We start from the raw sequence: 16598 nt of genomic DNA on the forward strand, positions 1-16598 counted from the left end.
TATACAGTGTTAAATGGGAATCACTAAAGCTGATAAGTGAGAAAAAAGTTAGAATTCTGTCATATTACAACAGAAAAATAATCTTAGTCTTTCTCAACTTTAAAATTATAACCTAAAAAATGTCTATGTACATAGATGAAGACCCATTTAATTTAAAATTAAGTTAAATTTAAACTTTCTAGTTTAAAAAGCTCTTTATACGGACCTAAACCTTTTGTGCAATTGTCTCAAGACAGAAATGAGTATTAAACTTCACTAGCAAAGCAACTAATGCTTTTCATAGAAAAAAGTAAACAAATGACTGATTATGCTTCACAGAATATATATTAGAGTTTAACATTTCAGGTCTGTTGTGAATCTGAAGAAATATAAATTATTAAATCTGAGATAAAACAATGGGTTTTCATTAGTATGTGTAAAAGTGACGATGGATTAGATGAGAGAATACTTTTTATTCACTGACAGCAGAGAAAGATGAGAAAAAATTCAAAAAGATAAGAAAAAATGAACAATTCAATTAGAAAAAAGACAAAAGACTTGAACAAACATTACACCAAAAAGGGTATCAGATGGCAATTAAGCACATGAAAAGTTATGGAACTACAAGTTAAAACAACAATGATATCATTCTGTACCTATCCAGAATGGCTCAAATGAAAAATAGTGACAATCCCAAATGCTGGTGAGGATGCAGAGAAACTGGATCACTCATAGCTGCTTGTATACAAAATGGTACAGCTATTCTGGAAAATAGTTTGACAGTTTCTTAACACTAAGAAAGGAACTTAACATACAACCCAGAAATTACACTCTTGGGCATGTATCCCAAAGAAATGGACACTTATTTTCACTCAGGAACTTATATACCAATGTTTATAGGGCTTATTTAGAATGGCCAAGAACTGGAAACCACCCAAACATCTTTCTGTGGGTGAATGGTTAAACTGTGGTACCTCCATACCATGGAATACCACTCATTCATAAAAAGGGATGAACTACTGACAAATTGAAAGAACTTCAAAGAAATTGCTGAGTAAAGAAAGAATCTCAAAAAGAAACAGAATGCACAATTCCATTTATGTGACAACTGTAAAATAACACACTTATAAATACGGAAAACCAGAATAGTGGTGGGCAGAGGCTAGCGATGCGAGAGGAGGGAAGAGGAGAGGAGTGGCTATTGAGGGGCCAGACAAGGAGTCTTGTGGTGATGACTCAGCTGAGTTTCTTGACTGCTGTGGGGGTTATGCAAGGTTACACATGTGATAAAATTGTGCAGAGCTGTAAACACACACATACATGTGGTACATGTATATACCTGGTGAAGTCTGACTAAGGTCTGTGAATTGTGCCAATATTAGCATTTTGCTTTTGCTTTTACTGTAGTCATGTAAGATGTTAACATCGGGTGAGGCTATGTGAAGAGAGTACATGGGACTTCCTTATACATTTCTTTGCAATTTCCTATGAATTTATAATTATTTCACTATATAAAGGAAAAAAGCTAATTTTTAAACATTATCTTCTGTATTTTGTTCTAAGTGCATATGTATCAGTAATTAAAAATAAATGATTTATTAGATGAATATTATCAATTTAGATTTTAAAAAAGCAAAATCCAGTTATATGTTGTTTAAAAAATACAACTAAAACAAAATCGCAAATAAGTATGAAAATGAAAAAAAAAAATGTACCACACAAATGCCAAATAAAAGAAACCACACCTGCCCCAGAAGCCAGAATAATCCTTTTTAAAAATATGTACGTGTTCATAATTCTCCAATGGATTCTCACGCATTCAGAGTGGACAACCTTCTGAGCTCTCCATGATGTGGCTTCCCACTACCTTTTCTCTTTCAGCTTCTCTCTTGTTCACTCCACCTACAGTAGCAGTGCTAGACCTCCTTCTGTTCCTTGAATGCATCCAGGCAAGCTCCCACCTCAGAGCCTTTGCACTCAGTTCACTCTGTCTGGAGGCATCTTCCCCTCTGTGTCCACATTGTTCACTTGGTCATTTCCTGTATTTGTCCCAATATCATCTTCCATAACAAATCTATTGGTTGCAACTGCTGCCATCACCACTTGTCATTCCTTATTCTCCTCCCCATTATTTTTCTCCATAGCTACTTATAACAATCTAACTTTCTATATATTACTTATTCTGTGTATTGTCTATCTCCCCCACTATCATGTAAACACCATAAGAGAAGGGATTTGTGGTCATTTTCTTCGTTTCTTTATCTCCAGTGGGTTTGAAGTTTTTTTTTTTACAACTTCACAAACATAAATATAACCTCAAATTTGTACACATGGAACAATTTTATGCAATTCTTTAATCCTCACAATGATTATATGAGTTTTAAAATCTCATTTCTGTTTTGTTCGGAAACTGAAAATAAAATATATTTCATAATTTGTCCAAGAATAGAAAACAAACAGGACAATCTAGACTTCACTCCATGATCTCCAGAGCACTTTTCACTCTGTCAGAGATAAAACACCACAGCTGATGTTTAGTACCATAAACCATGAGTCGAGGACAAGCAGATTCTGGGGTTAAAGATATTCAGTATGGTGTCATCCAATAAACCCAATGCAAAGAAATGTATCAGATCTAGACCTCTCAGTGCCTGTGATGTATCCTTAAAACTCCACTCTGCAAAGCCTGCCATGTGTAAAGGATGGATTCCAACAACCTTGGAGTCTTCCACTTTCAAGGTCAACTCTGGGAGGACAGCCGAGCTACCCCACTGCCATATACAATTCAAAGTTTGTTAAAGACTGTGGGAGAAGCGTGAGGCCCACCTTCCGCCTCATTCTGTCAACTTGTGAAATTTGATGCTTTTTGTTTTATCATTTTAAGGGCTTTGCTAGTGGCTTAGATGGTAAAGAATCCACCTGCAATGCAGGACATCTGGGTTCAATTCCTGGGTCAGGAAGATCCCCCGGAGAAAGGAATGGCAACCCACTCCAGTATTCTTGCCTGGAGAATTCCATGGATAGAGGAGCCTGATGGGTTACATTTACAGTCCATGGGGTGGCAAAGAATCGGACATGACTGAGCGACTAACACTACTACTACAGTTCAACTTTAGAATCTCACAAAATTGTGTAAACCTACAAATGAAGGCATCTGAATAAAATATACCAACGATACACACATATTTACTGTTTCACAGTACATTTCAAACAAAAACAAAAATTTAACATTATTTACCTCAAGTATTTTATCCCCAGTTTTAAGAGCATTTGTTTTTCCTGCCGGACTGTCTTCCAAAACTTGTTTAATAAATATACCTTTAAGCTCCTCTCCATTCTTTAAACGTTTTATGACAGTTTGTCCACCAACAATACTAATACCAAGAGATACATCTGGTTCTCTAAAAATCTCAACGCTGTAAAAACAAACAAGAAAACAGAATTCACCCATGAACAAGGTAATTTGTTGTATCGTCATTGTGTTCAACGTGTATATCCTTGTGGCTCATTTTATATAAATACATTTTCACAAATGTTATAGAAGTTATACCTAGTTCCTAAATTGTAAGAATCTATCACTTCTATAGAATGGGATTAAATTCTATTAGATTCTTATGAATCAATTTTATGGTATATGTAACAGTTTAAATTCTGAAGATGATTTCTAAGACAACAAATACAACTCTTAATATTGAGAAATTTAGCTAGATCTTAATAACCCTATCTCCCACCACCATATATTTTCTGATGAGTCCTTTTCATCTGCATCATATGTAACATTAGCAAAGAACGAATTGAAGAAATAACAAATGAGTGAAAAAAATCAAGAAAGTCACATGTATCATTTTGGCAAAAAAGCACAGACCTTCAGAACTGGAGAAGGAAATGGCAACCCGCTCCAGAACTCTTGCCTGGAAAATCCCATGGAGGGAGGAGCATGGTAGGCTACAGTCCATGGGGTCACAAAGAGTTGGACACGACTGAGCGACTTCACTTTTTTTCTTTCTTTCACAATAAAATAAATTTGTCACTGACACACTCACTGCCCATACTGCTATTCCTAGTCAGCCAGGCTAGCCTGTGGTTCTTTAAGCGGAGGACAGATTTTATTGCTCCAGAGGCTGGAAAGGTTTTCTTTTCTTCCTACCTCCACATCATTTCCATAAAGTATGGAATAAAACTTGTCCCTCAAAATACTGTGAATTTTGTTCAAACTGCACAGACATGGCCAATAATTAACTCCAAAAAGTAGCTCAGAAAACAGTTAAGAGTTTTTAAGACAAAACTCAAAAGTGCAAAAAAAACCAATGTGAGTGACATGGTAGAATTAATAATGAGTAAAGATAGAAAGGGCAGCTAATGGAAGACTTTTATAATCTTAATAAAGTACAGCCCTGGTTACTACATAAAACAATGAGAGTATCCACAGGAGGATGGGGCCAGCACACTCTGTTAGTGCAAATAAGACACAAACTTGGATTAACATAAGAGGAGGAGGGGGCTATGTCACAGAAGCCTCAACTATTGCTCTGGTTTGTTTAAAAGAAAAAAAGAGCTTTACTGCCTTCAAGACAGCCCTAGCTGCCTTGCTTAGTGGTACAGTGAGAAAGTACACTGAGTCCCTCATAGATGGACATCTGTAAGCTCCTTTCTCTGAAAAAGTATGACAATGGTTTTCCTAATATTGGTTATAGTCATTTCGCCTGGCTAAAACCCTCTAGGTGAGACAAAGCACAACTACAGTTTAGGCCAATGTCCACGTGCACTATGGCAATCATTAGAGAACGACTGACACTATTAAACTGAAGAAAAGAGCAACCAATTGCACTGTCCTATTGAGAAAGCCAATCATGTTATCAACCTACATTCTTGGTGGTCCCCAGTGACTGAAGTTTGGAGTTTCTTCTCCTTCACCTTCTTCTCTCTCAGGTAATTCACTGAGGAGAAAGAAAGGAAAAAAAAAAAACATACACACATGTAACTTATAACACACTCATTATTAAAGGGTCTTAAAAAGTTTTATATTATACAATCTATATTCAGTTTAAAAGTTCTTAATTTCTAAGCTTTAAAAATATTTACATCAATAGTTAACTATCCATACGAAGATATATTGCTTAAATGTTCAAATTAATAAATATCCACCCAGAACCAGAAAATCACTGATTATAAACACTTTCATTGGTGACACTATAGATGCTACTTTCTAAAAATCTTTGTTCGAATTTGTATGATTTTACATTTGTTTTTCTATCAACACTTAAATATTATAAAATATATTTCTTAAAACTTGGTGTGACTAACGAGCTAACAATCTAGTCTAACCTGACACAAACAACTGAAATGACTAAATAGTCAGGAAACATGATTGCTCTCTAGATTTTTTTGTCTCTCTAACCCTAAATAATGTCCCCGTCATTTGTATTCTGTGCATATTTTGTGTATTTCCACAGTTTACAGTTTGTGTATTTTTCAGTTTACAGAAAGATTTGTTAAACAATACAATCCTCTCACCTACCACCATCACACTTCCACCCATCAAATTATGTTAATATGGAACTGCCTAGCGGGATGCTGAATTATAGAATAGTTATAAAAGTAATGCTAATAGGGTAAAGGCACTATCATCTACGACCTGGAAAAGGAGTCAGGATTTCTAAGCTCCAATCTAACCTGTACCACAAAATAGGCACGTGCCTTTGAACCATCAAATAAATAACATATACTGCCAATCATATTACTCTATATAAAAATGTAGGTACTACTTCTTCCATTTCATTTTCACAAAAACCCCTGTGAAGTAAGCACAGCAGGTCATATTACTATATTTTCCACTTGAGGCTCAGAGAATGCTCAGACGTAATACATAACCTCTCCACAGTATCCAAATCTTTTTTTCAGCATGGAGTTTCAATGCTCCATTTTCCTCTGAATTCTCAAATAAGTCCTATCAAAAGTACAAAACTTCAGCTACTTGTCACTCTACAATTTTCTAGGATACAATGGTTTAAGGGTGATTGAAAAGAGAAAGTGAAAGGATCTAAACAATCTGAAAACCAGTTAAAAAACTGAGATCATTAAGGATCACTAACGTCTCACCCACTGTAGACAATCTTCTTCCCTTAGCCAGTCTACTTTTTATGATTAAAAGCGTTCATAAAATTCAAGGAAAACACCTTGGCACATAATTGCTGGTTACTTATCTAATGCCCTCTCTCCCATCTTCCTTACCAATATAACACCCCTTTACTCCAGGTGGCACTATGCTCAGCTTTAAAAAACATTTTCTGGACTTCCTCTTAGCTAATGGTAGCTGTGTGCAAGAGCTCTGATCAGCAACAAGGAAGCCAAAGTCCTTGGGTGAGACTTGCAGGAAAACTCATAAAGTGGAGGGAGAATCAGCTTACAGGAACATTTTGCTCTATGCTCTTTCCCTTCTTGCCTAGAAGGCAGAGGTGATTATTGGCGATGGAACACCCATCTTAAAATCGTGAAGACACAGTGAGGACTGAAGCAATACACTGATGACAGCACAGCAGAAAGGAAGAAGGTGTCCACGGCCCTGACAGGACTTCTTCAGGACTCCTTTACATGAAAGAAATCAAGCCCCAGTTGACTAAAGCCACATTAACAGCTGTGGGGGGAGGCGTGTGGGAATAAAGAGGGAGGTTCAATTTATAAGCAGCTGAATGCAATCACTGAATGATATACCCATGATTCCACCAATTTAAGTCTTCATTTTATCATGTCATATTATTATTTTTTGCACATGTACATATACGTTCATCGGATAGTGGTAATCATAGCATGAACTTTCATATTTTGATTATCCCATAACAGCAACAAGGATTAAATGAAATATTACTGGCATTTAACTGAAGCTCAACCAATATCCATCTCCCTTAAATTTTTTCACTTGAATTTATATTCAGGTATACACAGTAGCTTGCCAGGCTCTTCTGTCCATGGGATTCTCCAGGCAAGAAAACTGGAGTGGGGTGTCATTTCCTTCTCTAAAACAACCATGTATTTAGAGTTAGAACTTTCCACCCCACCCCCACCTCTGGAAAGGGGCTAGAAGTGAGTTCAATCACCAATGGCCAATGATGTAATCAATCATGCCTGCATAATGCAGCCTCCATAAACCTCTCCCCACCTCTGAACAACAGGGTTGAGAGAGCCTGCAGGTTGGAGAACACATTGAAGTGCTGGGAAGGTGATGTGCCCTACGAGAGCCTGGATGCTCTCGCATCCCACACACTCCCTTCCTCGACTTATGCATCTCTTCCATTTGGCTATTCCGGAGTCGTATCCTTTACAACAAAGCAGTAATAGTGAAGCACTTCCCTAAGTTCTATAAGCCATGCTAGCAAATTATTGAACCTCAGGATGGTGATATGAGGACCCCCAACTCATAGTCAGTTGGTCAGAAGTAGAATTCGCAACCTGGAATCTGTGCCTGGCTTCTGAAGTTGGGACAGTCTTATGGGACTGAGCCCTTAACCTGTAGGGGCTGTACTAACTCTGCAGTTAATGTCAGAACTGAAATGAATTGTAGGACATATTGTCCAAAGAATCAGAAAATTGGTTGGTGGGTGAAGGAAAAAATTCACACATTTTGTGGGTAAGAAACAGTTCATGAAATATATTAAGAAAAAATGTACATATTTTTATTATGGCACATACATAATATCATTATAAGAATTAAATTCTTTTTTTTTGAATTATTCAAAATAGCCAGGCCAATATCTTTATTGATTTGGAAACATGTTAATAACAATTTTCTCAGTGGGAAAACAAAATTATAAAATTATGAAGTATAATCCTAATTTCTTTATTTTATTTTATTTTATTTTTAAACTTTACAATATTGTATTAGTTTTGCCAAATTTCGAAATGAATCCGCCACAGGTATACCTGTGTTCCCCATCCTGAACCCTCCTCCCTCCTTCCTCCCCATACCCTCCCTCTGGGTCGTCCCAGTGCACCAGCCCCAAGCATCCAGTATTGTGCATCAAACCTGGACTGGCGACTCGGTTCATACATGATATTATACATGTTTCAATGCCAAGAATTAAATTCTTAAATTTAAAATTACCTACGATAGAATGAAAGTCAAGTTTTCACATTGGTATGGGCTATATGCTTTTCTTTTTAAAAAAATAAAAAATATCCTAAACTGCTGACTTTCACATATAATATTAAATGAAGGGAGAAAAATGTTATCTAAAATATGGAAAGTTTTAGTTTTCTTTAAGAAAATCTGTAACAAAAGGATTATTCCATTAGATAGACTTTTTCAAAGTATATTATTATTTTTCAGGAAATTGATGAACATATTCTACACACTATTTCATACCTAAAGAGAGATAAAACTTTCAAAACCATAGTGTGATTAGTTTTAGAAAGTAAGTCACAGGAGATGAGCAACCATCCAAAATAATGCAGTCACTTTACACTGATGAATGCATATACCTTTTAACTCAAATGAAAATTTAATGGAGAAAGTAAAATACTTTTACTGCACATATTAAGATGCAAATTTGCCCAAATGTACTTGAATCTTTCACAAGAGAATTCTAAACTCTAATTTTATAATTTACACTTTGATTAAACGTGGTCAATAGCTCAATCAGTTAGAATCTCAAATCTTAAAATAATTGAACTTTTGCCTTTTACATTTAATCAGAGTTTTATAACCACTTTTTCCCTAAACGAATTAACCATCTAATAGAAATAATGCTTTTTATTTCAGTCCTTTATAACAAATGCCCAAAGTTATCATTCTTTACAGATTTGGGAGGAAAGATAAAGTGCCCCATTAATGAACAAGTGAATATTAATAGTAAAACTTCATCATAAGACACAATGTCTTTGAGATTAAAATTTTCTACGTCATACCAAAATCAGATGAATCCAGATAGCCAAGGTGACCTTTCCTTTTTAATATATCTTTTTTTCACATAAAAATTCTGTATACTAAGCCATATAAGGGTCAAACAAACTCAGCACCCCAAAATGATGTAAGCAGGAAGAGATACAATTGTGGCTAAGTTATCTCGAGATTTCTTTTTCCTTTTAAAATATAGACTCTATATGGCAATTTTCTGTGCACAGTAGAGGGAATACGAGCTTCTGGAGCCAGGCAGAACAGGCACTGATGTTTTCCAAACTAGTAGGGTTAATTACACAAATATAACACTATGACCTTGAAGTTATAAGCAAATTATTACCTGATACCAGTATACATAAAGAATTAGTCATTACTATACATGAAAGTTTAAAATGACACAGACATGGTACTCAGTAAAAAAGCCAGATAACAAAAAAGTACCTATTGTATGATTTACATGAGTTCTAGAATGGAAAAAATAATTTACAGTATTAGAAGTCAGAAGCAGAGAACTTTCTGGGTGGATGGAACCATTTAATATCTTGATTGGAGTACTGATAACATGAATGTATGTGTGTGTGTGTGTATGTGTGTGTGTGTGTGTGTGTGTATAAAAGTTGCTCAGTTGCATCCGACTCTACGATCCCAGGGACTATAGCCCACCAAGCTCCTCTATCCATGGAATTCTCCAGGCAAGAATACTGGAGTGGGTTGTCATTCTCTTCTCCAGGGGATCTTCCTGACCCAGGAATCCAACCCAAGTCTCTTGCATTATAGGCAGTTTCTTTACCATCTGAGCCACCGTTATGCATTTATCAAAATTAAGAAAATTGTTTCATAAAATTGCATTTAAGACTTTTGTTAAGAAACAAACGTTCAACTCATAAAGGGTAAGTCACTTCCTTAGGTCTTTCCCTTTTTTGACCTTCTATACAGCCTGCATTAGCAATGAAATATCTAATTATATTTCCAAAGGCATTAGTGTAATACTCCTGTGTGTCTCTTGTCCTAATTTCTCACATTCATCTTCACCTTCAGTGTGGACCACAGCTGCAACATTATAAACTCCTTGGAAACTTCCCTTTTATCCTTCCAAGTCAAACATTCCAGAGTAGTCCTCTCTCACGTCCACGTATTTATTCTCCCCTTTACCCTTAGTCCTCTACCAATATTCTTAATCTACACATAATTTTTGGCAGTGGAACTCAAAGGTAAACCTATCAGAAACTCACCATTTACTTAAAAGGCACTAAATGCCAAGCAGTGTTGGGGACTTAAAATATAACATTAACTCTTTTAATCCTTTCCCCAGCTATGACACTCAGTCTCCTATTTCACTTCCTACTAGTCATAACAAAGTATCCAATATCTGAAAGTATTTCTTTCATTTGCATCCTATTATACACACAGGGCTTCCCTGGTAGCTCAGCTGGTAAAGAATCTTCCTGCAATGCAGGAGACCTCAATTTGATTCCTGGGTCAGGAAAATACCCTGGAGAAGGGAATGGCTACCCACTCCAGGGTTCTTGCCTGGAGAATCCTCATGGACGGAGGAACCTGGTGGGCTGCCGTCTATGGGGTCACACAGAGTCAGACATGACTGAAGCGACTTAGCAGCAGCAGCAGCACAGTACTATACCGCACATCTCCTATTAGTTTTAGAAGGTCATGTCCCCCACTAATGGGCACACTCATGTCTTTAGGCAGCAAGTGATGACAGAGTTGAATTAGAAAAAGACTGAAGCCAGGTGAATTCTGAAAACATCATCTCAAGGAACTTTATGAAGAAGAATACTCAGAACAAGATCACTTAGATTCCTTTCAGAGTTTCCACACTCAGTCTACCCACCATTCTTCCTTCCTAGAGATCTTCACTTTCAGTGTGCATCTGACCTCTTAATATTAGTCCTGGAGGCGAAGAGAAGTTAGCTTATGCAAGAGCACAGTGAATACTAACAAAATAGCTCTGCTGAGTCCTATGCAAAAATTAATGCAAAGAAACTGTTAAGTAGCATTTAGCACTAGCTGACACCCTGATGATCTGAAAAACAATATTCTGAAAGGAATCTGTGCATTACTCAGGAAGTCTTCTGAGTAGCAATAAATATTCATCTACAGACCTAACTCCATGGGTCATACCCTGAAAGATTAAAAGGGGTAGTATGATTTACAGGAACACTTCTGGACCTGCTGAGACTGAAATATATACACTGGATCTATGACAGCGAGCCAAAAAAAAAAACATTCAAATGCAAGACTGATCTCCCAAGACAAAGGTTAGGCTGAAGCCCTTAAATGCCTGTGCCAATACAAGAAATCAGCTTGTCAAAGTGCTCACATTAGGAGTAAAGTGGACCTCTTCTCCCTGAAACTGGGAGAACTGAGTAAGATACAACTGATGGAATGCTCCATCTTCGGCACAAGGAAGGAGGGGTGGGTTTGGAAATTTGTTTAAATCTCTTCCAATTTACACTTACAATTCTATAACATGAAAAGCAGCTTCAATTCTGAATTCTTTGGCCAGAGTCCATTATTAACACTCAGCACAAGAGAAATTTAAAAAACGGAAATGTCTCTGAAAAGTAATTTGACCACATAAAAAAAGTTGAAACATATTCCTAACTCTTCTAGTACTTCCACTGCTAGGCATCTCTCCTCAAGAAACAAACTCATGATTGTTTAACACTCTCTTCCCTTGGGAACTGGTTAGATCCCTTGCACTAGGACCCTGGGCCTGTCAGCTCCTCCCCTGTACACACTGGTCCAGATCTGTTGAGTAAAAAGTCACCAATTTCTCCAACTAGTTGGGCTTACCAGTCTTTCTTTTCCAGTCAAACATAAGCTATGCAGAAGGCCAGACAACTTTTTATTGTTTCTATCTAAAACTCTAGGCAAAGGTCACAGATCACTGAACAGAGAAGTGACGTTAAGTCTGAGACACTTCATATAACAAGACAAAATCTTTCTTGGACTAAAATTTAAATAAAAGCATTAAGATTCTTTTCCCATGTAAGTTATCATAGAACATTCAGTGGAGTTCCCTGTGCTATTCAGTAGGTCCCCATAGTTATGTGTTCTATAGATAGTAGTATGCATGTACATTAATCCCAGTCTCCCAATGTATCACTCCCCCCCGCCACACTTCCCCTTTGGTAACCATTAGTTTGATTTCGAGATCTGTGAGTCTGTTTCTGTTCTGTAAATAAGTTCACTTATATCATTTTATCATTTATATAATTCTTTTAGATTTCACATGTAAGTGCTATCATATGATATTTGTGTTTGTCTGACTCGCCTCACTTAGCATGATACATGTATATGCATAATGATTCACTGTGCTGTGCACCTGAAACTAACACAGCACTGTAGGTGAACTATATTCAAATATAAATAGGTAAATAACAGCATTAAGGCCACTTAATCCTACCCTATTTCTCATCCCTGGTATATTTTGCAATCCCTCCAACTCTTTGATTTGCTTCTGCCATCCTATACTCACAGTGCTACACTGCCCTGGTTTTTCTTTCAGCTGTGCTTCTGTTCCCATACCCCACTGTCAAGGCCCACTCAGCCAAACTACCCATCACACTCCACAAAATCTGCTTAAATTGTAAAGAAACCGCCCACAACCTAACTTCCTCAGTGTTCTCTCAGCCTCCTCTGCTCGTCAGCGGCTCTGCTTCTCAGCCACAGATACCACACTTGAGAGGGCGATGTTCATTCTCTCACTCCCTGGGAAGCTGGGAAAAGGGAATCAGTATTTCCCTAATTCCTCCTCACCACTAGGTCTTTGCCCTCCTACTCTTGTTTCAAAAGCTAAGCTCTGTTATGACACCTCTCCTTCTATGGTCCACTTGACTAGCACCCCATCATTTTGAGTAAATAAACTTTCTTCTAAATGACAAAAAACCAAAAAAACCCAAGGCCATAGGCTAAAAACTTTTTCAGGTTCCAGTCCTCAAGGAACTAACAATACCTGTATTTGTGCTTTCCTTTCACTCTTGGCACCTGAGTCCATGGAGAATACGAGCTTCCTCCTACCAGATATGAAAGGTTAATCTCTCTAGGTGCCATGTCCTCCTCTCCCTCCACCCTCTCCAGGGACTATATTTAATCACCCACTTTCTAGCATCTACATATTCCTTTTCTGGATCTTTCACTTACAATCTGTGTGTGTGTGTGTGTGTGTGTGTTCTGGATCTTTCACATTTACAGTCTCTGTGTATGTGTATACATATATACATCCCCTTGCCCCAGTCCTACAATGCCCTCCAGTTGTCTAGGTAACATGCATTCTTTCTGCCTCTTTTCATGATCAGGTTTCTCAAAACACTAGTCTACTCTTACTTTATCCAGTTTCTGACTTCTGTTCAATTCTCAACCCACTACTCTGATTTCCACTCTAATGAAACTGTTCTTAGCTTACCAAGGGCATCCACGTGATCAAGTCCCAAGAAAACTTCCATTTTATCTACCATGACCTCTCTCTGTAGTATGTAACAATAGTCTGTAATGATGCTTTTGTTCAAATGCTCTCTTTCCTTGGTTTCTATATCAACCTCCAGCTCATCAGTTTCCTTCTACCTTTTGTTCCCTCCACTTCACTGTTTTCTTCCTCCATTCATGCCCTTAATCTTGCTGCTCTGCAGGATGCCAATGTTGGCCCTGTTCTATTATCACTTGAGCCTCCCCTGGATGACTATTCAAATCCAGGAGTTTCACCTTCACTTGATCTTGTTCCCCAAGTATCCACATCAGGATAGACCTCAACACTAATCCTTGTAGACATGTATTTAATTAACTCCATCTCACTTCATCGTTCTATGGATACTTGAACCCCCAACATGTCCCAAACTGAACTCATCATTTTCCTTTCAAACTGTTCATGCTCCTATAATCTTATGCCAAAGAATTAATGGTCCTGCTAGTCATCTAGTTGCTCCATTCAGAAACACAGGTCATCTCCTTTTCCTTCTCACTTCCCATATGTTATCAGCCAACAATCCCTGTAGCCCCTCCAACTCTTAAGTCCAAGCCTTCCTCAATTTGCCCTTGTGTATTTCTTGCTTGAGTTGTTAAATTCTTAATTAACCTCCATTATCTGCAAGGAGATCCAACCAGTCCATTCTGAAGGAGATCAGCCCTGGGATTTCTTTGGAAGGAATGATGCTAAAGCTGAAACTCCAGTCCTTTGGCCACCTCATGCGAAGAGTTGACTCATTGGAAAAGACTCTGATGCTGGGAGGGATTGGGGGCAGGAGGAGAAGGGGACAACAGAGGATGAGATGGCTGGATGGTATCACTGACTTGATGGATGTGAGTCTCAGTGAACTCCGGGAGTTGGTGATGGACAGGGAGGCCTGGCGTGCTGCGATTCATGGGGTCGCAAAGAGTCTGACACAACTGAGCGACTGAACTGAATTTGCACACAACTGAGAGAATACAAAATTATATATATGGTATAATTTTAAGCGTGGGAAATTCTCACAGTAATCATTTAATATGGTGGGCTTTATTCAAAATATTTTTCTGCACTTTACAAATGTTCCACCATAAACACGACCTGTTGTTGTTTTTAATAGAAGCCAAAAGAAAGCTACTTTAAAATGTAAAAATGCAGAGGAATAATATCATACCATGCATCAGTGGTATATCTAGAAGACAACATTCCTGCGTATGCTGAAACTTTGGAAACAGCTTGAGTCCTGGAGAGTTGATATAGAGGCAAGTCTTCTTGCTCCCTTCTCTGAGCCACAACAGGAAGTTCAACAAGCAAGCCAGGACCCTGCACATCATTTGGAATCATCATGCCTAAAGAGCAAAACCAGATGTTGGTGAGCACAGGATACATTCATTCATTCTTCATTCATTCAACAGAGTTATGGATATCTACACGGGCAGGCCCCTTTCAGGTAGAAGACTTATTTATACTAAACTAAATAAGCAAAATATTTAACATGTCAGATGGTGGCAGTGCTATGGTAAAAAAAAATTCTGCAAGGAAGGGAAATAGGGATTGCTCAGTGGAAGAGGGTTACAATGTTAAGCATGGCTTTAGTGAAAAGATATTATGTTAGCAATATGAATCTTTTATCAAAAGAATCTTTCTTATAAGTCAGAAAGAGAAAGACAAATACTGTATGGTATTACTCATATGTGGAATCTAAAAAATACAACAAACTAACAAATAAAACAAAAGCAATGCAGATTCACAGATACAGAGAACAAACTAGTGGTTACCAGTGGGGAGAGGGAAGCAGGGAGGAGCGATACAGGGAGCTGGAGGGGAAAAGGGTCATTATTGGATTATGTGAAACTTTTTTAAAATGTAAAGGATTGTAGAATTTAAAGAATCTTTCAATTAAAAAAAAGAAACTAATCTCCTTTACGATGGAGATTATCTCCTTATCTTACTATAAATTTTCCTTCATCAATCTAGGCTGTCTCAATTACAGACACAGTAACGTTTCACTAACTTAAAAAAAAAAAAAACTACACAGAAAAACAAATAATCAAATGAAAACACATTTTTGAAGGGGCTTTGTTTATAAATTCCAAAATTCTTTTACATTTGTTATCTTATTTAATTCTCACATTAAACTAGTTACAAGAGATACTAGCAATCATATTTTATAGATGGGGAATTCCAGGCTGAGGAATTTTGCCAATTAGAATGTGTGAATTTACCTAACATGTCATCTGTGTCACTTTCCTATTACACAAAAAAGGAATAACTAGGGCAGGGCTGTGCACGCAGTCTTATGGTACATGTTTAGAGAGCTGCATGCAGGCTGGCATAAACCCATTCATCGCTCTTAGGATACACCTCAGTATCCATTACATCTAATCCATTATAAATTCCCAGCCAATCTTTTTTCATTGTGTTATACAAATATAAAAACTGGTGTATCAAATGCCTCCCCTAAATCCATACATTTATAGTGTATTTTGGAAACTTGGCTTATCAGAAAATTAAAATTGATCACTAGGAGATATACTCCTCTAAAACTTCTCCTATAAGCATCACTTAAACTTTCCATTTCTTCATATTGAACAGATTTTCTAGTAAACTCACTTGTACTTCTGCTTTTTATCTTGTTTAGACACTCTGAGTCAGGATCTGATCAGTTGGTAACACTGATTAATACAGTATAGGAAATACAGCAGAGAATCTGAAGCAGGGGGTGAAAGTAACTGTAACACTCAGGTGGTATTAAAGGAAGTCTCAGGTGCCTCTCCCCCATCACCAGGCACCCTCAGCCCATCCCCTGGGCCCACATTCACACATGCAGTCAAATCCATAGACGTGCACCACTGCTCTAGCTCCCTGTGTCTACCTCCTCCCCTAAGGAGGGACTGGGTGGGATGGAGATTCTGCAGATATGGCCCAAAATGAGAGTTGAAAAAACACAGAACTGACTCTATTTGCAGAGCTAATTCCCGTCCAGCTACACTGGTAAAGCAGCCTATTAAATTACAGCACTGAGTTTCATAGGATGCTGCAGTTTGTTTAAAACTTTCACTACCTGCTCCACACAGGGCTGCCCATACCCTTTGCCCTCTCCTCCTCCTTAGCAGTGCTCAGGTACACATCTCTCCCCTCTCACCATGCTTGACACAGGCGACTTAACAGACCCGCTTGTCAGGTGCACCATGGTATCTGGGAGCCCATAAAATAAATCATATCCTTTGGGGCCTATGTGGTTGTTAGGTAACAGCCACAACA

The 16598-nt window shown here is 37.7% G+C and overlaps 1 protein-coding gene across 4 annotated transcripts in view; it reads right to left on the bottom strand.

Annotated features, from left to right (window-relative positions):
* PATJ (PATJ crumbs cell polarity complex component) overlaps nt 1-16598 on the bottom strand; it is a 383422-nt gene that overhangs the window by 240039 nt on the left and 126785 nt on the right. For all 4 annotated transcript variants that reach the window (XM_070786441.1, XM_070786442.1, XM_070786440.1 and 1 more), the window contains exons 22-24: nt 14509-14683; nt 4845-4916; nt 3218-3395 (exon numbers count right to left, since the gene is read on the bottom strand). In XM_070786441.1, coding sequence (XP_070642542.1) covers nt 3218-3395; nt 4845-4916; nt 14509-14683 — 425 coding nt within the window. The remainder of the gene's footprint in view (nt 1-3217; nt 3396-4844; nt 4917-14508; nt 14684-16598) is intronic.

Source organism: Bos indicus, chromosome 3 (genome assembly GCF_029378745.1).
Source record: "Bos indicus isolate NIAB-ARS_2022 breed Sahiwal x Tharparkar chromosome 3, NIAB-ARS_B.indTharparkar_mat_pri_1.0, whole genome shotgun sequence".
NCBI classification, from domain to species: domain Eukaryota; kingdom Metazoa; phylum Chordata; class Mammalia; order Artiodactyla; family Bovidae; genus Bos; species Bos indicus.